The 21,474-nt window shown below is 43.6% G+C and overlaps 1 protein-coding gene across 1 annotated transcript in view; it reads right to left on the bottom strand.

Moving 5' to 3' along the window:
• Positions 1–21,474, bottom strand: part of EXOC4 (exocyst complex component 4) — a 779,245-nt gene that overhangs the window by 214,126 nt on the left and 543,645 nt on the right. The window contains exon 11 of the mRNA XM_029615101.1: positions 1,824–2,043. Within this exon, the coding sequence (XP_029470961.1) occupies positions 1,824–2,043 (220 nt within the window). The remainder of the gene's footprint in view (positions 1–1,823; positions 2,044–21,474) is intronic.

The raw sequence follows: 21,474 nt of genomic DNA, 5'->3' as shown, positions 1-21,474 counted from the left end.
AGTTCTTGCATTTAGCCCAATAGACTAAATGTCCGACCCAGCCACTGTATATTCATACGTTCTCATTCTCCAGTTTTTTCTATCCTTTATTTCCTGGCTACTCTAGCCCCCAAGTTCTTTCTCCCTGTTATTTGTATCTGCGCTTCGGCCTTCCTGCTATATGATTATGTTCAGTTAATCCCTAAGTTTGATGTAAACCGGCCTGATATGAAGCTTGTCATGAAGTTCGGTATAGAAAAATGTTAAATAAATAAATAAATAAATAAATAAATAATACTAAAATGCTGCTTACTGGGCTATGCACTAAAGTTTAGCTTTGACATGCAAAAGATTTACCTCCAGAGCATGCACATGGCATTTGCGTCCACTCTGGTCTTATTCAGAGTTTTCCTCTCTTTTTTCTCCTCAGGTGTTTTCTCTCTCAGACTTCTACACTTCTGGGGGCAGGGTAAAAGGTGTGCATCTTTTATTATGGCTCAGCTCGCGTTCCCCCTGCATGGGGTGCTGAGGAGGACTGGCAGGGGAACCTCCCCGAGTTACGCGGATGCGGCATGATGGTCACAGCCCACGCAGGCGGAGCTTCCCAAAAGCTTAAAACTACCATCAGTCCTGCTGAATGCAAGCAAACTCACAAGGCAGAAGGGAACCGTGACGATTTCGTTTATCCGACCATGGAATTTGTCTTTTTTAATTGGCAAGTACGGCTGCTTTACAAGAAATCTGCATTCCATCAAGTGCATCAAATTGCAATTATTCCCCATTTTCAAAAGTAAATATCAGACTTTGTTATCCCCTTGACCTCAATATAAAATGCCCCTTCACAACCCAATCTAAGGTCCTGAAAACAGAAGAATGCTACTTCGCATCACTAGTCTGCGAACTAATAATTAGCGTGGAAGGCAATTCTCCCTCAAAGAAAGAGCTGGCAGATGACAATGGGTCCGCATTGTACTGCCCAACAGTGAGCTTCCACAGAGTCTAATTAAAGTCCGACGATAATGACCCGGCAGCCAGCTGACCTTGAACTGGGACCATTCTGCTTTCTACCATTACTCTTTCTCTTTTGGACAGCAGAGGGAAGGGGGCAAGGAGATAAGCAGCCTTTCAATATGAATTGCAGGCTCGCACTGCAGTAAATCCCCTGAAAGGTGATTATTTTATATGGAGAGCAGATAGCTTCCAATTCTCTTATTCAATGGTATCTGTCTTCAGGCGATTAAAGATTGGAACTGTTTAACGCTCCCCTTCCCTCTCTGATGGCTTCTGACTCAGCAGAACGAGCACCATCCTTATCTTGCCTTGGAAAGCCGCAAGCAGGGCCGCTGTGGCACCATTTCAGAAACAAAGAGAAAAAAGCCACGGCTATGAAAACTGTCATGCAAAACTCTCAGGAGGGAGCGAGGGCACATCCGGAGAGCAGGAAGAGTCCACGGTACTCCAGCAGGTGGAGGTAACAGGCCAAATGAACGAGCCTTGTAGCTGCTGTACAGTATTTCTATCTTACCGAGGACGGTTCTTTGCCCTGCCGGCAATAGGATAGCCAAAATGCCTTGTTTACAACCCTAAACACGCTCTCAGGCCTGCCTCTTTTTAATCAAGCTAAAAGGACACACCTCTGGCTAGACAGAGGAAAGCCGTGTTCGGCCCGGGCCAACTCAGGCCCGTTAATGGCTTTGAAACTGCAATCTGAGAGGACTAATCCCTGCCTGTAACGTCACCGGTGTTGTGAAAATGACCGGCAGGCTAGCCCCTTTTAAATTGACAGGGAGTGAGGGATATGGCTTGGGGCAGGCGTATTTCTGACATGCTGCTTCTTGCTTTACCTGCAGCAGCGGACGCTGCACTGCCAGCGTCTTCATGGTGTCTGCGCTGGCCAGGATCTTCAAGGGATCAGACACTTTGGTGGCCCCTTCGATCTCCTTATTGATCTCCGCCAGGACTTGATTCAGAAAGATGTTCTTGATGTAGATGGTCAGGAACTCTCGCAGCGGGCACTGCTTGGCAGGGCCTAGGCCCGTCGCATGCTCTATCTCTTGGATAAATCTGGGGAAAAGAAGACAGATGTCAGATGCCGGGGTTCACCTACTGGACAAATATATTTTACTGTTTCAAAAACCACTCTTCCAGGTTGGCATGGAAATGAGGCACGTATTTAAAATGCTGACATGGAAAATAGGGTAAAAGGAAAGGAGAGAAAACCCCAGCATTCAGATCTAACACCAGCATGAAAAGGTGGATCACAAGATTAAACTGAGGAAGCTTTTCTGTTAAGCACTGATTACCTAAGAATACATTTTGTTTGGCATCATCAGGTGTGGTCCGTGGGGCTGACGGGCACTGTTCATGTATAATCATATGCTGATTTTTATTTTCTACTCACCTCATCTTTTAACTTACAGGTTCTTCCAGATATCTGCTACCTCAACAAGCTCTCCAAATGATCTAGAGAGCCCCGGCAATTTAACACACGCTATTCAGTTGTCCACGTGAGGCAAGCCATTAGTGGCCCAGTACTCCAATTTCTAGGATGGCCCCGATTCGAATAAGAGTTCTAAGCAATCGCATGACGACCCGTGTTTATGTTGTGGCGTGTCCATGCGCTGTATTGCACATAAGTCAAAACCAACAGGATGTTTAGCCCTCGCCTCATCGAAAATAAGGTAAGCAGGAAAGCTCCAAATGATAAGCCACTGCACTGAAGCTGATCACGTCTTTACAGATTTCAGACATTGTATTTTGGATCAGATCAAGAATCAACGATTGATCCAGTTAGAACAGAGGAGGATATTCTCCTTAAACACCATTGCCCCTGTGGTCCTTGATTGGTCGGCATTCTGTTAAAGCGGCACTACCAGTTATCATTACAAATCAATGCGAGAACAGTGCCGCCATGACCCACGACTGTATCATCAAGTGTTTGGGGTTTTTTTTTTTAAAAGACATTCTGACACCAGTGAGAGGCTGCTTCAGATCACATGTCCTAATGACTTTGGTGCACCCAGCTGTTTAAATCTAAGTGCTCATTCTTAATTTTAGAGTCAGCATGAGGAATGTGCTGGGTCTGCTAGATCTGTTTAAAATGTGGGGAAAAACTCAAGAAGCAGCTGCTTTTCTGAACCCTGGATGTTGGGGAGCGTTTCTAATACATCTACACTCAGTGAAACTGCTGCACAGCATATTCTCCGTCATCTGCAGCCTGAAGGGGTGAGCATTTTCGATATCTGCATCACTGAATAGTGTGTGTTAAACTGCAAGTGCTGGGACCACAGAGAGCTGCTTCAGCTCCTCCCCTCCTGTTCTGTCCTAGTGCTGCCTGCTGAAAAGGGATGGGGGAAGAAAAAAAGGGGGCAAGGCAAGAGAAGAAAACAATGGCTCCACGCTTTCTTCAGCCCCTCTCTTCTGATTCTCCCCACCTGCTATTTGAAGTGTCTGCTTCAGACCCACCCCCTCCCCATTCTATTCCTACAGGAGTGGAGGAGGTGAGACTATAGACTCCAGTACCTGCCCTCTTTGTTCCCTATAGGATTCCTGGACAGGAGGGGCTGGAGAGCAGTAAACCAAAGAGCTGTTTTGGGCTGCCTGAGACGCAGGCACTGGCCAACAGATATGGGGCACTAGCTCTGCGTGCCCATGGCTATCAAGGACACCACTGATGAATGGGGCGCCTTGAAGTGACATTTGCAAAAAATGATTAGGAGGATTACAACAGAGGAACCTGTTAAGTTAACGTGCTCTTTGACTAATTTTGGAGAAGCAGCAGCTACGCAGTGAGAGGACAGACAGTGGCGCAGTGCTCTTTCCAAGGCATACACAACTTCACCAACTGGCTGTGGTTTGTTTTATTTTATTTTATTTTTTATAGGGCAGGCAAATCCAGTCCTGGTCTGACCTCAGTCCACGCATGGCCTTGAAGTTCTGATTTCTCTAAATGCAAGGCTATGCAATGGAGTCAAGCCAGAACTGGATTTATTTATTTATTTATTTATTTATTTATTGAGGCTTTTATATACCGACTTTCTTGATACAAATCAAATCAACTCGGTTTACAATGAACTAAGCAGAATATAAAATTAACCAATCAACAAGAGATACGGAGCATACAGTTACATTATAACAAGGAAGCCTTAACTTGGAGTAGGAAAATAAAGAAGGGGTGAACGGAGCAATAAATATATAAAGTGAAATAAAATAGAATAAATACTATATACAGAAGAGGATCTGTCTGTCCTGAAAAAAGGATCTGTCTGTCCTGAAAAAAAAAAAAAGGATCTGTCTGTCCTGAAAAAAAACCCGAAAACAAAGCCTGCTGGCCCCCATGGACTCATAATACTCATAGATAATACAGCACTGGACCAACATATTTATTTATAAAAATGTATGAATCGCTTTTACAATAAAATCTTTCAAAGCGATATTCAGGCAGACCCTTTGCAATAGACAACCCTAGAGTGGGGATAGGTGGGGGTTAAAATATAGATCTAATGTACTTTATTGAGTTTTAATGAGGCTCGTAGAAGCCACATGTACAGTTTCTGCATCTTGCAGTTTTGTGTTGCTTCACAAAGAAACAAATATCATTGAGATTCCCACAGAACTAAGAGCACAATAAGGCAGACCACAAGGTGTTCTTTTGCCGCAGACTATACAATCCTGCAGCATGTTAAATATAGAGGCAGAAGTACACAGCATGCTGCTGTGGAAAAGATTCAGAGATTATTTTATTAATCATTATAATATTTATTCCATGCCCAGGAGCCTGGTAACTATCAGATACAAGCCTTTGCTTGAGCAGTTGTCAAACACACTGCCAGAAAGCTTGACCTCCACTTCGGCCTCTGTTTCTGCAACTCTGGGCAAGCCCCGGAATTGGAGTGCAGTGAGGCAAGGCCTCTCCCCGACCAATAAGCATTGAATGATGTCACAGTAAGAAGGCTCCAGAATTGGAGTGCACTGAGGTAACAGTATCTCCCCGACCAATAAGCATTGAATGATTTCACAGTAAGAAGGCCCCAGAATTGGAGTGCACTGAGGCAACAGTCTCTCCCCGACCAATAAGCACTGAATGATGTCACAGTAAGAAGGCCCCAGAATTGGCGTGCACTGAGGTAACAGTCTCTCCCCGACCAATAAGCATTGAATGATTTCACAGTAAGCAGGCCCCAGAATTGGAGTGCAGTGAGGCAACAGTCTCTCCCTGACCAATAAGCATTGAATGATGTCACAGTAAGCAGGCCCCAGAATTGGAGTGCAGTGAGGCAAGGCCTCTCCCCGACCAATAAGCATTGAATGATGTCACAGTAACCAGGCCGCAAAATTGGAGTGCAGTGAGGCAACAGTCTCTCCCTGACCAATAAGCACTGAATGATGTCACATTAAGCAGGCCCCAGAATTGGAGTGCAGTGAGGCAACAGTCTCTCCCTGACCAATAAGCACTGAATGATGTCACAGTAAGCAGGCCCCAGAATTGGAGTGCAGTGAGGCAACAGTCTCTCCCTGACCAATAAGCATTGAATGATGTCACAGTAAGCAGGCCCCAGAATTAGAGTACAGTGAGGCAACAGTCTCTCCCTGACCAATAAGCACTGAATGATGTCACAGTAAGCAAGCCTCAGAATTGGAGTGCAGTGAGGCAAAGCCTCTCCCTGACCAATAAGCATTGAATGATGTCACATTAAGCAGGCCCCAGAACTGGAGTGCAGTGAGGCAAGGCCTCTCCCTGACCAATAAGCATTGAATGATGTCACAGTAAGCAGGCCCCAGAATTGGAGTGCAGTGAGGCAACAGTCTCTCCCTGATCAATAAGCATTGAATGATGTCATATTAAGCAGGCCCCAGAATTGGAGTGCAGTGAGGCAACAGCCTCTCCCTGACCAATAAGCATTGAATGATGTCTCAGTAAGCAGGCCCCAGAACTGGAGTGCAGTGAGGCAACAGTCTCTCCCTGATCACTAAGCACTGAATGATGTTACAGTAAGCAGGCCCCAGAATTAGAGTGCAGTGAGGCAAGGCCTCTCCCTGACCAATAAGCGTTGAATGATGTCACAGTAAGCAGGCCCCAGAATTAGAGTGCAGTGAGGCAAGGCCTCTCCCTGACCAATAAGCCTTGAATGATGTCACAGTAAGCAGGCCCCAGAATTGGACTGCAGTGAAGCAACAGCCTCTCCCTGACCAATAAGCATTGAATGATGTCACAGCAAGAAGGCCCCAGAATTGGACTGCAGTGAAGCAACAGCCTCTCCCTGACCAATAAGCATTGAATGATGTCACAAAGACTTGCTGAGAATTAGTGTCAAGCCAAAGCTTGCAGAAGCAGTACCGTTAACTCCTAACACCATTTGAAACCAAATGTCATTCCTGTACTGTTCTCTCAGGAGGGGAGGAATTTCTATAAATTGCTCCCTCCCTCATAATCAGTGAGAATAAAACCTGTATTGTGCGTATGCAACGTGCATTCTCTTAAGGTCTCTAATATGGATCACTTGCACTTTTGATTATTGTTTTCACACGTGCCCTGATTACTGCTCGGGTTTGATGTCGGAAGTAAATGATACTTGTGCTTTATCACACTCTACAAAAAGAAATAAGTAAGTTGCAGACACCTTTGAATGGTCTACAAAGCTCACGTGCTGCAAGATCTTTAGTTTATTCTTATCTTAGCCCAATAAAATGTCTCACAACCTAGCAAAAGGACGGACATGAAAATCACGCACATGCATGGATTGTCCGGTGCTTTTCAACCGGGGCAGGATGAAGCCATTTTCAATCGGTAAATTCACATCCAAGGATGGGCTTTGCCCCAAATTTGACCGTGATAGGTCCATTTGAAAGAAAGCTATGCCTTTGGACACACTGACATATGGACTGAATAGTACGAACGAAAAAAAAGTTAAAAATGAATCAAGCCGGTAGGTGAGTATTGATGACAGCGTTACGAGGCTAACACATTTTTACAGCTACAAGCCCGTAGGACAGCACTTCCTGACAAATTAACGGGAATGTTTCAGAGGTAAATAGCCCTGCTGTTTCAAGGCTAAGGCATGACCAAGGGCTGCAGCTTGAAGCATTAAGTGCCTGTCTTTCATCAACTACTGGTTGTAGGTCATTCTCTTTTCTTTTTTAATTTCTCTTAATATCATCGTACATCACTGCTTTAACAATATAAGCTATGCACTCTACATGCTTCCTATCCTACGTAGGGAGGATAACTTCCAAACATTTTATAATCTGCGCATATGATAAACACGTGCTTTAGAAAATATGCATCTTTCTAGCTCTCAACATGGGCACGCACCTATGTAGACTTTGGATTGACCATCACTCACTGCACTGAATGTGCATCATTTCCCTACCTAGTTTAAAAACGTGTGTGCGTCTATTTTGCACGTGAAAGTAAAGTAGGACTTACTAATGTATACTGGGATTTACATGCATTTGGAGAAAAAGATGGGAATGTAATATAATTTGCAAAGCAGGCAGCTGGAGAAGGAATACAGATTATTTTATAAGATTTTATAGATTTTGAAGTGGGTTTTTTTATTGTATTTTTACTATAAAATTTTAGGTTTCATACTGTGTAATTTTACCATATATTAGGTTATTCTATTGATGCTGTATTTGATAAGGTATTTTAGGTTGATGCAAGTTATTTTGCATTTTATGTTATGTTTTAAAAGGTAATATTTACTTATGTAAACCGATGTGATTGATCCAGAACACTGGTATATAAATAAATAAAAACATGTGTGTGCCAAGGAAATAAATAAATAAAAACATGTGCACGCCAAGGAAATTAGTCTACCAGTTGGCCCATTCCTTCCCCAGGTCATCCAGGCCCTCTTGGTTTTTGATTCTAAACTCTCCCCAGTTTACCCAGCTCTTCCAGCCAGTCAATAATATACTTTAAAAACACGTTTAATATCCCTTCCACCAGGAGTAAAAAAGATGCAAGCACATTGGCAAATGTTCACATGTATTTTTTTTAAATAGCAGCTTACGTGCATGTTCGCCCCTAGCCTGTCCTTTTATGAACATATATGTGCATGCAACTGAATACACACGTGTATTTTCTACCTTTATAAAGTATGGAGTATGTTGAATAGTGCCTACTTACATGTGTACAGACTTATTTTTACGAGTGTAAATTTTTGAAAATTCACCTGATAACGTTTAACTCTTTTGCCTGCTTAATCTCTTTTCTGGCTGTGGTCTCAAGAGAAGTGTTGTAATAACAAAGTCAAACCCCAAAAATGAAAACCTCCACACAACAATGTGCGAAACCTCCCTCTTACCAAGGCCACCATTGTCCACAGTGCAGAGGTTAAACATAAACCAGACCCTTTAGGGTTAATCTTTCATTTTTATAGTCATCACATCCTTGGAATTATCATGAGCATCTCAAGTCACAAAGTGCTTCGCCAGAGGTGGATGAGTGGAAGAACAAGAGAGAAAAAAACAAAACAAAACTGAACACAGTCCTAAGCACACCTATTGACCCCAGAATGCGGCAGCTACATCTCACAGCCTTCGTGCCCATACTGCACATGAGAGAACGAGATTATAAGCGAAGTGATGCACAAAATGGCACATGCTAGCTCAAATGCCAAGGACACGATGCCCAGAGGATGCCACCAGAGCTGGAGAAGGTTTTAATTGCCAACAGCGTTTCTGTCAAAGCACAGTGGCACGCTCAGGAGGAGGACAGCACTGGAAACCCAAGAGAAGAAAACCACAGGAATTCCTTACCAGAATTTCCTGAGCTGTCCTGATTCAACCCACTCAGTGTTGCTAACAGAGCATGCCAAGCAATTTCTCACTACAAATAAGTGCTCCTTCTACACAGAAAACATTTTACACAAAATGCCTTCTCTGCAAATGGTATGTCTGAAAATTAAAGTCTCTTTACAGTAATGTTCAGCTTTTGGAGGCTTTAAGAGAATATGTAAAACTAACAGATATGCCATCTTATCGTAATAAAAATATATTGTACATTTCACTTTGTAAACACCTTCAGGGTTCACTTCCAGGAATGGGAGGTCCAGTGAGATGGGCGAGTGATTGCTACAAGTTCAAAGGGGGTGGGTTTAAAGGTCCTGCTGCCCATGTTGAAGCAGCAGGATAGGAGCTGTGGCCTTGCCTGGGGTTCCAGTCTGGATTGTGCGACAGGAGGAAAGGGGATTGTCTCCAAAAAAAAACTTCCAACCACCAGAAGATAGTGGAAGGACTTTTCCTGGGTCTGTCCACCAGCCTGAGTAACTGTAAGAAACAGACTCTGGGTTTAGCAGTAGAAAGGCCATGGGAGGAAGTGCATTATGTTGGTGAAGTAACCTGCTTTGAACTTGGTAGACGTGGGGCAGAATTCTTTTAAATAAATACATGAAAATAAGATGTCATGCTTGATAAGAACTTGTGACTGCAGCCAGTGGTCTTGGCTTCTCAAAGTGATTGTTAAGTTGCTTCTGATTCTGGATGTCTGCATGGTTTGGATAGAGTTTACAATTCTTATTGTATCTCCTGAAACTGGGACTCTTTATCCTTGGGCAAAAATGTCTTTCTGTTTGGAACACAAACTCCCATACAGTTTACTTTTGTTGAACTGTGATACCCCCTCGGTGGCCCTGCAGAAGGATTCTTGTGCCCATCCCTGGTGGGGTAAGCAATCAGGACTGGGTAGATAGAAAAGCGGCCATGCAGTCACCGCTGGGATGAAGAGTCAGGCAGGACCACTGGCACTTAAAAGGGTAAGGAGAAAAGGAACATTTCTACTATTACCCGAGCACAGTCAACGTATGCCCAGGGAGATGAAGTGATTTTTGCAAGGTCACAAAGAAATTGAGTGACAGAGGCAAAGGGAAGAGAGATTATGCTGGGTGTCACTAAAGTACTTATGACGAAGTAATTGCACTATTTAAACAAGTGAAGCTGTGGAGAAAGCAGATGTGCGAGGCTGTCTGCCTTCCATGCGGGTTGTCAACTTGGCACAAAAGCAAGAGATGAGGGGTATGCGCTGCTCAGGCTAATTGCTGAGGCTAAGGCTACTGCAATGCCTCCATGAACACCAGTAATCAGTCTGCCGGCTGTTGTCTGAAAACAGCAATATTCTCTAGCTTGCTCTACATATCAGACTGGCTTTTTGTTTTAGCTCTATTGCTCCCTTTCCTTCTTGCCCTAACATATTGTGTTGCTTAAAGTTTTATACATTTTTTTTTAAAGGGTGTGCGCCTTTCAAATATCTTTTTTTTTTTCTGAGTCCTCCTGCCCACTGTTTCAATTATATTTATGCACTGCTTTATACTGGCGTTCCCATGAGAATTTGTACAGCAGCCTAATTAAATAACTTAGGCCCAGATTCCTCATTTTGCTATAAATATAGCAAAACTAGCACTCGCAATAAAAAAAAAAAAAAAAAAAAAAGAGAGGGGAATGGTTAAGATAACTTTCCTGGTACTGCATAGGTATTTTTTCGCAACACGAGTTAAATTTATCGCGCCCACCTTATTTTCACATCGCAAATCGAGAAGGCCATCGCACGCTGCGTTACCGACCAAACAGGATTTTATCGCAATGGCGGTTCGGGCTGCTGGCGAGAGAGAGACTCTGCAGAGGCTCACAAAAAAGTTAACTATTTATAGCACTGTAAGAGGAGCCCCTAGTAGCTCGGGGTGAGGTGGGTTCCGGGGAGCAGTTTTCATTGCACAGTCATACGTACCAACAGAACTGTTACCATCAGTGAAGACTGAATGTGAATTGGAGGAGTGAAAGATAAAAGAAGAGTAGATTTGTACACTATACACCGGCTGCTTATGGCTGCGAGGTGAAAATTCAAGGTCCTTGTTCTGCTTTTCAAAGCTTTGCAGGATGACGGACCTTTATATCTTAAGGAGTGCCTAAGCCCATTATGTGCCGACTCGGACATCATGTTCTACTGAGAAATAGCAGCTCGCGTTATCATCCTTCAAAGATTTTCGGTCCCAAGTGATCTGCAGCCAGTCTCTCTCAGCTCTGGAACAGTTTACCCTAATGCTTAAACAAGAAACAGATTTACTTTTTATTTTTGGAAATGTAATTCACGCATTTGGCCGGTACCTCTTGTAGTTCGTGATTCCTTCCTGATTTTACATCTGGTTATTTATGTCATGTTTATTGTATGTATTTGTTACGGAATTAGTTTTTATTTTGATGCTTCTAATAATAATATGCAAAATTTATTAACCACACACTCCACAGCTTTTGGTGAGCTGCATAAAATCAATTTTATTGAAAAAGGTGGAATAGAAATATTTTAGATAAAGTTCATGCAGAAACAAGCATTTCATAAGCTAGATTCGTGCATACATCAGTCAACTTTCTAAAATCCCTGCATCCGTGCATAAACTGAGGGTTATTACGGACATGTTACAATTATTTAACGTGCAAAATGTGTTGTACTGTTATAATAGCTTTCATAAATATGCGGATATCTGCATTCATAGAATGTGTGTGTACTGAAACCTATTCACATACTTTTAGGCCACAGTTGATAAAATACAGACATAACTTTAGGGGCACCTCCTTATGTATATATATGTGCTGAGTTACGCACACTATTTAAAGGAACATGGTCTTTCTGAAGGAGGCCTACTCAAATGTCTTTCCAGGTCTTCCTTATAGCCACAAAGACGTTCACTGGGCCAGAGTAAAGAGAACGCTGGCCCATTTGCAGACTGCTGCTCACACCTCTCTTCACACAAAGACATTTCTGCAAGTTACAGTTTGATGCTAAGCGGCCATATTACATTCTACAGCCTCGTCAAATCCATCTGCACCTGAAACTGAATACTCCGAAGTAATACAGAAAAAAAAAATTCCTGCAAATGGTTTAGGCCTGGGCCACACCCCAAACTCCCCAGTTGGTAAAATCTGATGGGAGTTCTGCAGCGTGTGTCTATTTCATGTGTCTTACTGCCAACTATACTGTGCCTGAAACAAACACTTTCCTCCTCTGATGAGATTTATTAGAACTTTTTTTTTTTACTTAAGATTGTACATTTATTCAAAGTTATGCCTGCCACTCTCTCGGTCGATGGCAAAAATCTATGTATAAATCTTTGATTTGTCGCAGCTTCAAAAATGGACATTTTCTTCATGCCAGCTGTTTGGTAAGACCTCATTACAAGGAGAGAGAAGGAGGCCGGGGAAGGGAAATCCCTGACATTCAGGGTTTAAATAATAATCTGGGAGGGATTAGGATACTAATCTCAGGGAATATTAAATGCCTCTGGGGTTTGGCACTAATGCCACCACAACTGCCAGCTCCCAGCAATCTCCCCCCCCCCCCGTTCATTCACTTGATCGCCATCTTGGCTCTAAGGGGCTCCGACGTCACCAGCTGCGCTGACCTCGCTAGCCCAGCGCCCTCTGCCAGCTTAAAACCCATGAGATTCCGGCACAAAGAGAAGAGAGGATTGACGAGAAAGGAGAAGAGGGAGTCTGGCGGAAGAGCTGCAGAGAATCACCGCCGAAATGCGTCCTCCGGTAAGGACAGCACTGGAGGATGGCCGAGGGTCCTTCTGCAAGACTGGCAAGCCCCGAGAGCCACGCAACTCCGATGCTGCAGGCTGCGCACGCCTGAAACAAGCAGCTTCATTATTATCAGATTAGTTATGCTACAGTCGCATGCATCTCTGCCGGCTTTTTTTTTTTTCAATCAGATAATAACAGGATAATAACCGGCTTTGTGTCTGTCAATCCAATTACTTCCTCTTTGCTATGTGCTGACATTCTATTAAAATCAGTAGACAGATGGCAAGGCCTTTCATTACCATCCGGTTGTATAATTAGCTTCAACTGCGCAGAAACAGCGCTGGAACCAATCAATGAAATCAGGTGCTCCCCAATTTGCCACCTAGGTCTGGCGAGATGATGTGACATGGAAAAAAAAAAAAAATTCTCCAAGCTTTGTTAATAGATGTCTCACAGAGGTGAAACGAAGGATGTTAGGTTTCCAGTGTCATGATCCTTTAGAAGAACTCTTAGAAAGGGGGGAGTTTGATTGTTGGTACATTTCTAATTTTATTCGTCTAACAGATAAATTCTTAACTGGGCTCCCTATCAAAGGAAAACATGGGTGTTTATTTTCTGCTTATTCTCCCTCTTCACAACCTCTTCTCCTTAGTCTTTCATGGGACAAACCCAGATCTTGCATGGGGTCCGGTGGAATGAATGCGGCTCATAACATGCATGAGGCATGAATACTGGCAGGGCATATGCGGCTTATGCATGGATTCCAGCGGGGTGAACATGGGCTACGCATGGATTTGGAGGGCAAATAGAGATCATTCATGGATTTCGGCAGGCTGAATGCGGATCATTTTTCCTCAGTTTTCCTTCAATTTAAATTTAAACTAGGAAGCTTAATTTAGGAACTCGGCTCAGTTAAATTTTAAAAGTTGGGCAACTAACCCCTTTGAAAATTAACACCTAAGCTTCTTTCCATACATATAAAATATCTACTGCAACCACCCCTCCCCCTCCAATCTTTGATTTACTACGCTGATCAGTTCATCAAAGATTTTCTCCTTGTGAAACCACGAGGCTTCTGATCCTGTTACCTACTAGCTTCAATGTGGAAGGGAGAAAGGGGGAGAAGAGTGTAGTGGGTGGGGTCCAGCTTGGGGGTGAATGATAGCAAGAAAATGGTATTGGATTGGTAGGGAGATGGGGACAGAGAAAGTGGTGGGATCTGGCTTGAAGGAGGAGGAGAGAGAGTATAGTGGCATCCTGCTTGCAGGCAGTGTGTGTGTGTGTGTGGGGGGGGGGGGGACGTGCAGTAGAGACAAGGAGAGAGAATGATACAAGCATGATTAACTATATTTTTTTATTATTATTATTTATTAGACTGATAGATGCTCTAAAGTAAAACAAAACTATTATATTTCTAAGAATGTTCAAATACTGAATTAAAAGCAACATATCTGCATAAAGGGAAGGCCTAGACAGGCAAACAGAAAAAATGCACTGACTTAGGCACCACTTTTTGTCTTCCCTCTGCCACTTAGGCTGACAACTTCCCCTGGCAAGCTGCGAGAGATCTAGAGCTCCCTGCCACATCATTACAACTAATAATCCCCTGGGGGAGGGCGAAGCCATTAGGACAGGCTGCGGAAAACTAAGGGTCAATGCAAAAGAGAAAAAGCACGAGGAGCCCAGGACATCAGCTGAGCCCCTGAGCAGCAGCTCTACTGCTCTTTAATGAGGCGGCGGCTGGTTTGAAAAGGAAACATGGTCATTAGCTGCCAACTTCTCCAACTGATTCCATCCCTTTCTGGCCTCGAAATCTCTCTGGATCTACTCTTGCTCTCTGCAAAAGAGAAAGCAGGCGTGCAGAATGAAAACAGAGGCTGATACATTTCAAGAACATCCAGGGCTGCAAAATAGCATGCCAAGAAACAAAGTGTGCAAAGCAGAAAGCAAGCTGACTTTAGAAAGCAAATGGACCTCTGAAGGGGGTTCAGAAGCAGACCAGACCTCTCCGTATCAACGCGGGCTCTGCGGCGCACTCTCCAGTGAGAACATGCAGGAGACAGGTGCCTCCTTGCCTTCTGAATCTGGACAGATCAGCCGCACACACGGCTCTGTCTGATCTCTACGGGCATTCCTGCACTTCTCCTAAATGTCTCCCCGCCTGCAGGAGATGAAAAGGCACTATGCTTCCAGGGTCACCACCTCGTCCACCCTAATATCCGTCACTAAGCTGGCAGCTCTGGTAACGGCTCTGTCTCTTTTATTTGCATCCCTATTTACTGAATTTGTTTCTACTTTTTGTACTGTGCATATTTTATTGTATACTGCTTTCATAGCTTTCTTTCTTCTGCGGTATATAAATGTATTAAATAAACAAATAAATGTTGCTTGTGGTCTCACTCACAGCCCTTGGAAAGGACTACCTACGGTAGGACGGGGGTGGCCATCTCCAGTCCTTGAAAGCCAGAAACAGGCCAGGTTGTCAGGATATTTATATGTTAGTTTAATATTTAAGGTTATGTTATTCTACCCCGGTTCCTTGTAAACCGACATGATATGATTGTATCATGAATGCTGGTATAGAATACATAAATATCCACAGTAAATATGCAGGAGATAGAATTTTATTTATTTATTTTTAAAATACTTCTTAATCGCCTTCCTGACTGCATCTCTCAAAGCGATTTACAACATAATCATAACATCAAGACAGCGTGCACAATAAAAGAAATCTCGGCAGACCAATATTACCAGAGACTCACCAGGCCGTTGACATAAGCCATGTTTTTAATTTTATTTCAGAACCTCACAAAATCCCTTTATTCCCTAAGATCTTGTGGGAGACTATGCCACATGCCTGGAACCATAAATGAGATAGATTTGCATACAACAGAGGCAATGCATGCAAATCTCTCACATGCATATTAATTGTGGATATCCTGAAAACCAGGCCTGTTGGTGGCTCCTGAGGACCAGAGTTGGCCATACTTGACCTAGGAAAAGCCATTTTCCAAGGTTGCTATACTATTACTGGATCACTGGGTTGGTCTGGAATTTTCTATTCTTGAACTCATTTTCCAAGCATGAAGTTCAGCTGACAGAGAGCACCAAACCAGTGTCAAGAGCATTTGGAACATAAGAGGTGCCAATGCTGGGTCAGACCAATGTCTATCAAGCTCAGCATCCTGTCTCCAACAGTGGTCAATCTGGGTCAGAAGTAAGCAGCACGTCCCGAAAAGTAGATCTATTTCCTGTTACTCACTCCCAGGGATAGCAATAGCTTTCTTTAGTCTACCTTGCTAATAAATGTGTTATGGTCGTTTCCTCTTGGCACTTGTCCAAATTTCTTTTAAACTCTGCTATGCTAGCTGCCTTCACCACATCCTCTAGCAACAGATTACACAGTTTTTTTGTGTATTGCTTGAAAAAGTACTTTCTACAATTTGTTTTGAATCTGCTGGCTGTTAATTTCGTGGAGCTTACCCTTATTTTAGTATTATTTGAAAGGGTTAAACAATCATCCTGATTTTATACATTTCTATCAGAAGCCCTCTCAGTCTTTTCCAAGCTAAAGAGCTCTAACCTGCCATTGCATTCCCTTCATCATTTTCTGTCACCCTCCTCTAGCTCTGCTTTATCTTTCTTGAGATGGGGGCGACCAGGACTGCACACAATACTCAAGGTGTGGTCGCACCATGGCTTGATAAAGAGGCAGTGTGATATTTTTAGGGACCTCCGTTTTCAGCTTTTTTTTCTGGGAATTTCATTATTATAAGAAAAAAAAAATCAGTGGAAAAATAACTTATAACAAACAGGAAAAAAGTCCGTGGAAAAGTCATTTTTCCTCAGATTTTTTTTTTTTTGTTATAACATTGAAATTCCCAGGAAAGATAAAATAAAAACTGAAAATGAAGGCCCTTAGATATTTTTCTTTTCAGATCATTCCCAACATTCTATCTGCTTTCTTGACCATCATCACCACCACCACCACACACTGAGCTGAGGACTTCATTGCATTGTCCACAAGGGCGCCAAGGTCCTTTTCCTGGGCAGTGACTCACAATACAGAACCCAGCATGGTAGTTGGGATTATTTTTCCTTATGTGCATCACTTTAAAGTTTTCCACACTAAATTTCATTTGCCGTTCAGTCACCCGGTCTCCGAGTCTCACACGGTCCTTCTGCGGTTCCTTGCAATCCGCTGCTGTTTGAATAATTTCATATCATCTACAGATTTGATCTCCTCACTCACTGTTCCCTTTTCCAGATCATTTAAGAATGCGTTAAACAGCACAGGTCCCAGTACCAATCCCTGTGGTACTCCACTAATTACCTATGTCCTTTTGGAAAACTGACCACTTAGTCCTACCCTCTAGTTGGCTACAAGCCACAAGAGGACACTGCCTCCTGACCCATGACTTTTTAATTTCCTGAGGAGTCTCTCATGGGGGACTTTGTCATGAGCCTTCTGAAAATCCAAATACACTGCCATCAACTGGTCCTACTTTATCTACATGTTTATTTATACTTCCAAAAACAATCTAATGGCTTGGTAAGGCAAGAGTCCCTCTGATAAAACCATGTTTTATTAAGAGTTTTCCCCGGAGTAGTGAGCGCCTTTTCCTGTGATCATACCCATCTTGGAAAACAGCAGCAGTAGAACTATGAAATTAACTTACAACCAATCCCCATTTTTAAAGATTTTATGTTTGGATTTTATTCTCCGTTCCTCACAGGCAGCAAGAATTAAACAGAGCCCCAGGAGTTCAAGGCTAGGAGACCTAGCAGCAGAGCTACAAATGTTGCTGGCTCTTCAGGGAATCATAATATACTTATCCTTCGTATTAAAGTGTGCTAGACATACCTCTGAAGGCTCCCACTGAACCAGTATCAGATTGGTCCCAAATTCAGGACTGTATGTAAAGAGCTCCAGATTAACACTTTTGCTAGTCCAAAAGACCTCTTAAAATTTACTCTGGGAACATGCTGTTTGTCTGGTTTAGTGCCTGTCTGTCGGGGAAAAAGCATACGCTATGGTTTTGCACACTGGGCCACAGAATAGCTCAGACAAAGCCAATGCCACATTAAAGACAGCCTGTTGTATGGCCCTGCCCCTGAGGATCCAGACTGGCCCTAAGGGAACGCAAAAGGCGTGCTGGGACACCTCACAGTATTTAGACAGCACGGTGCCCAAGAAACAGAAGTGTGGGAGCCCAGAGGAGACCCATGAATTCTATCAAGAAGGTTAAGCTGTTTTGTGAAAGTCTTGTTCCTCGTCTTCAACTAAGTCTTGTCTCCATTTGTGTTATACTATTTGGAACACTGGCGTAGCTATGGGTGGATCTGCGTGGGCTCTGGCCCACCCAATCAGCATTGCTCAGTGGCCCAAGAAGAAAGGCCTTGTTGCAGGGCTGCAGAAGACACCCCAGGCATGAACATCCAGGGGAGTGGTGACAGAGAAGAGGAAGAGGACAAAGAAGTTGCCAGTGGACTGCCATCCCACTGGTGGCTGAAAAAAGAAGGGATCTGAGAGGCCACCAGTGGACACCATCCCACAGGTGGCCGAGGAGGTGGCCGTCGGTCGACCTCATCACACTGGCGGCTGAGAAGAGGAGGAGCCTATTCTCCTCTAATTTTGCTGGCCTTGTGTCATTCAAAACACATGCGGTCAGTAAGTGCTCTATGTGGATCTCATGCATCATGAGATCAGCACAGAAGTGCTAGCCCCATGAGTTTTGAAGACTGCAGAGTAGGCACACAAGAAGCAACAGCAGAACGGCCTCCCCCTTCTGCTCTGCTCCTGATGGAGAGCCTTCTTGTGTGGTGTGTGTGTGAATGGTAATCTGTCTGGGTGTGCGTGCGTGTGAATGGTAGCCTGCCTCTGTGTGTGTGTGTCTGAATGAATGCCTGCCTGGGTGGGTGTGTGTGCGAATGGAAGCCTGCCTGTGTGTGTGAATAGTAGACTGCCTGTGGGTGTGTCTCTGTGTGTGAGAATGTTAGCCTGCCTGGGTGTGTGTGTGTGTGTGTATGTGAATGGTAACCTGCCTGGATGTGTGTGGGTGTGAATGGTAACCTTCTTGGGTGGGTGTGAATGGGAACCTGCCAGTGTATCCCTTACTCATTAGCATGTATGCTCCTAGATGAAAACAAGAAAAGCGGGCCAGAGTAAAGAACAACAAGAAGGAAGGACAGTTCCTGAGGCCGCAATTGGAGGAGAAGATCTAGCAACTGAGGGAGAGGTTTTGGAGTCTCTGACTCGCCCTGCAGTGGTTACACTAGATCGAGTGTGGGATTTGATGTTTGCGATGTCTACTACCCTGTTTCCCCGAAAATAAGACAGTGTCTTATATTAATTTTTGGTACCAAAGATGCACTAGGCCTTATTTTCAGGGGATGTCTAATACCGTTGAGCTGCTGGCTGCCCCTGCGTCAGCCATGCCTCACCAGTGTGCTGTCAGACAGAGGTAGGAGTGTGCAGCATTCATGGTAGTCAGCTTGGGCTGACTCTGCTGCTTTTGAACCTCTGCACACTGCTTGGAAGGGGTCCCCCGACTGGTACTGCCACCATCCCCAGATGTCAGTAATCTTGCTGCCACTGTCACTGCTGCCACTTGGCTATTGGGGAGGCGCCGATTGCTGCTACTGACACTGAAGCCCATTCTGCTGCCTCCTCTGTGCAGGCCCCGTGGGCTTCCACTTTCTCCATGCTCATCTCGTACATTGTGAAATCCGCATAGAGAAAGTGCTATTCTTGCACATTCCCAAAGATCACATGTGCCAATCACTAAAAAGTAATTTTTATTTTTTTTTACCTTTGCTGGCTGATGTTAGTTTTCTAATCGGTTGGTCACAGGCTTTTTTTTTTTCCACCTTCCCTTTCTTATTTTTTTGCCAATTCCTTTTATATTGTCCTTTTTTCTTCCGTATTTCTTTTCTCTCCGTCTTCTTCCCTCAAACACAGTCAGGTTCTCATTCTCACATGCATTTCTCTCACACACACACAGTCTCTCACTGGCACATGGTGTCTGACGCTCACACACACAGGCTCTCTCTCACTCCCACATGCTGTCTTGCTCAAGCATAGGCTCTCACCGTCACACGCTGTCTCTCTCACACACACAGAGGCTCTCACATGCTGCCTCTGCAAACATTCAGATCCTCACTCTCACACACAATCTCTCAACTCATCTCATACACGCACGCACCCTCTACAGACCCTCAGCCTCTCTCTCACCTCTGGGCCTCCTCTTCGCGGGTCGCCGCAGGATCGGCTCTGCAGCGGCCCTGAACTTCTCGGGCCTCTTCCTCGGCCCTGCTACCGGGCCTCTTCCTCTTCTTGGGCCGCTGCGACTTGGGATTTGCAGCAGCCCGCAGCGGCTCCTCTTCTTCACGCGCTGATGCTCTTTCTGCTTCCTGCCCATGCGGCTCCGGCAACGTTTACTTCCGGGCCGCACAGGCAGGAAGGAGAAAGAGCATCAGTGCGTTTGAACGCGATCTTTTTCTTCGGGCAAGTAGGCTCAGTGGCCGCATGAGCCTCCTTGCGCCCGGGCGCATCGGCTCCCCTCCGGATACCACTGCTCGCATCTGCCCCTAATACTTTGCAAACTTTATTTTAAATAAATAAATAAATAAATAAAAAATGACGTCACAGGATTGACCGGCCCACCGGGGGAAGCCCGATCCCCCGATAGGTCAATCCGCCCCTGTTTACAAGGGATGTCTTACTTTCGGGGGAGGTCTTATATTTAAGAATTCGGCTAAATCCCTACTAGGTCTTATTTTTGGGGGATGTCTTATTTTCGGGGAAACACGGTAATATTAAAGGGTTAGAGAAAAAGATAGATTATATTGCAGGGAAAAGTCAACAGGATTTGGTAAATATATAAAATGTGGTTAAAAAGTCTGAGGATAGAATTAAAGTCCTGGAAGAAACAGGAGTAAAGAATTTGGAATTTCAAGCTGTTGTAGCAAAGGACAGAGAAGCATTATCTAGGCGCATAGAAATCTTTGAAAATAACTCCAAACGCTTGAATCTCCGTCTACTTAACTTCCCGAGAGTGGCTGGGGAGGTGGTGATGGAGTCATTGCAAAAATTTCTAAAGGAAATACTACTTTTTCCTCAGCAAGATTTGCCTAATATTAGTTATTGTTATTTTTTTGCCAAAGAAAAATGCTGATCTGAACTTTTTGGAGCTGCCTTTTCAGGGTAATTTAACCAATTTTCTAGAAACTTCAAATAACCAGATAATAGATAGGGGTATATTATTTGTATCCTTTATAAATTTTTCCGACCTAAATAAGGTTATGAAACAATATTTTTCCAAATACCTTATCTCACATTATGGAAACACAGTAAAGATATTTCCCGATCTACCCTTTGCCACATAGCAGAGGAGAAAACAGTTTTTGGTATATCGTCAGGAGGTGACATCTATGGGATATTCCTTTATCCTAAGATTTCCCTGCAAGTGTATTATAAAGAGAGAACAAGATGTTTTCATATTTTTTCTACCCAATCAGTTAAATTATTTTGTCGAACAGAGGAGGTTAACCACCTCTTCCCCACTTTCTAGTGAGTAAATGTAAAATAGTATAGCACTGAACTGTGAGTTGTTAATTTAGAAATTTTTTTTTTTTATTTTTTTATTTAATATTTTATTGAATTATAACATTTTTTCACAAATGAAATAACCAAGAAAAGTAAAGAAATAAAATATCACAAAAAATATTAGGCACAATCCACATTACATAACAATCCTAGTCCACATCCTGGGTGGGAAAGAGGGTTTCCAAGCTACTTGCTATGTCTTTATTCTTATACAACCCTATCCCAACAAACAAAACTAATTTCACTGCTAAGATTGCTGAGATTTATCCTTTAAGAATCGCTCCAAGTGGATGGGGTCGGTAAAGATAAACTTATTATTCTGGTAAGTTATTAAACATTTGCAAGGAAATTTTAGAAAATAACTGGCC

Source organism: Rhinatrema bivittatum, chromosome 9 (assembly GCF_901001135.1).
Source record: "Rhinatrema bivittatum chromosome 9, aRhiBiv1.1, whole genome shotgun sequence".
Taxonomy (NCBI): Eukaryota; Metazoa; Chordata; class Amphibia; order Gymnophiona; family Rhinatrematidae; genus Rhinatrema; species Rhinatrema bivittatum.
The sequence above is the reverse complement of the archived record's forward strand: the minus strand, read 5'-3'. Positions and strand labels throughout refer to the sequence as shown.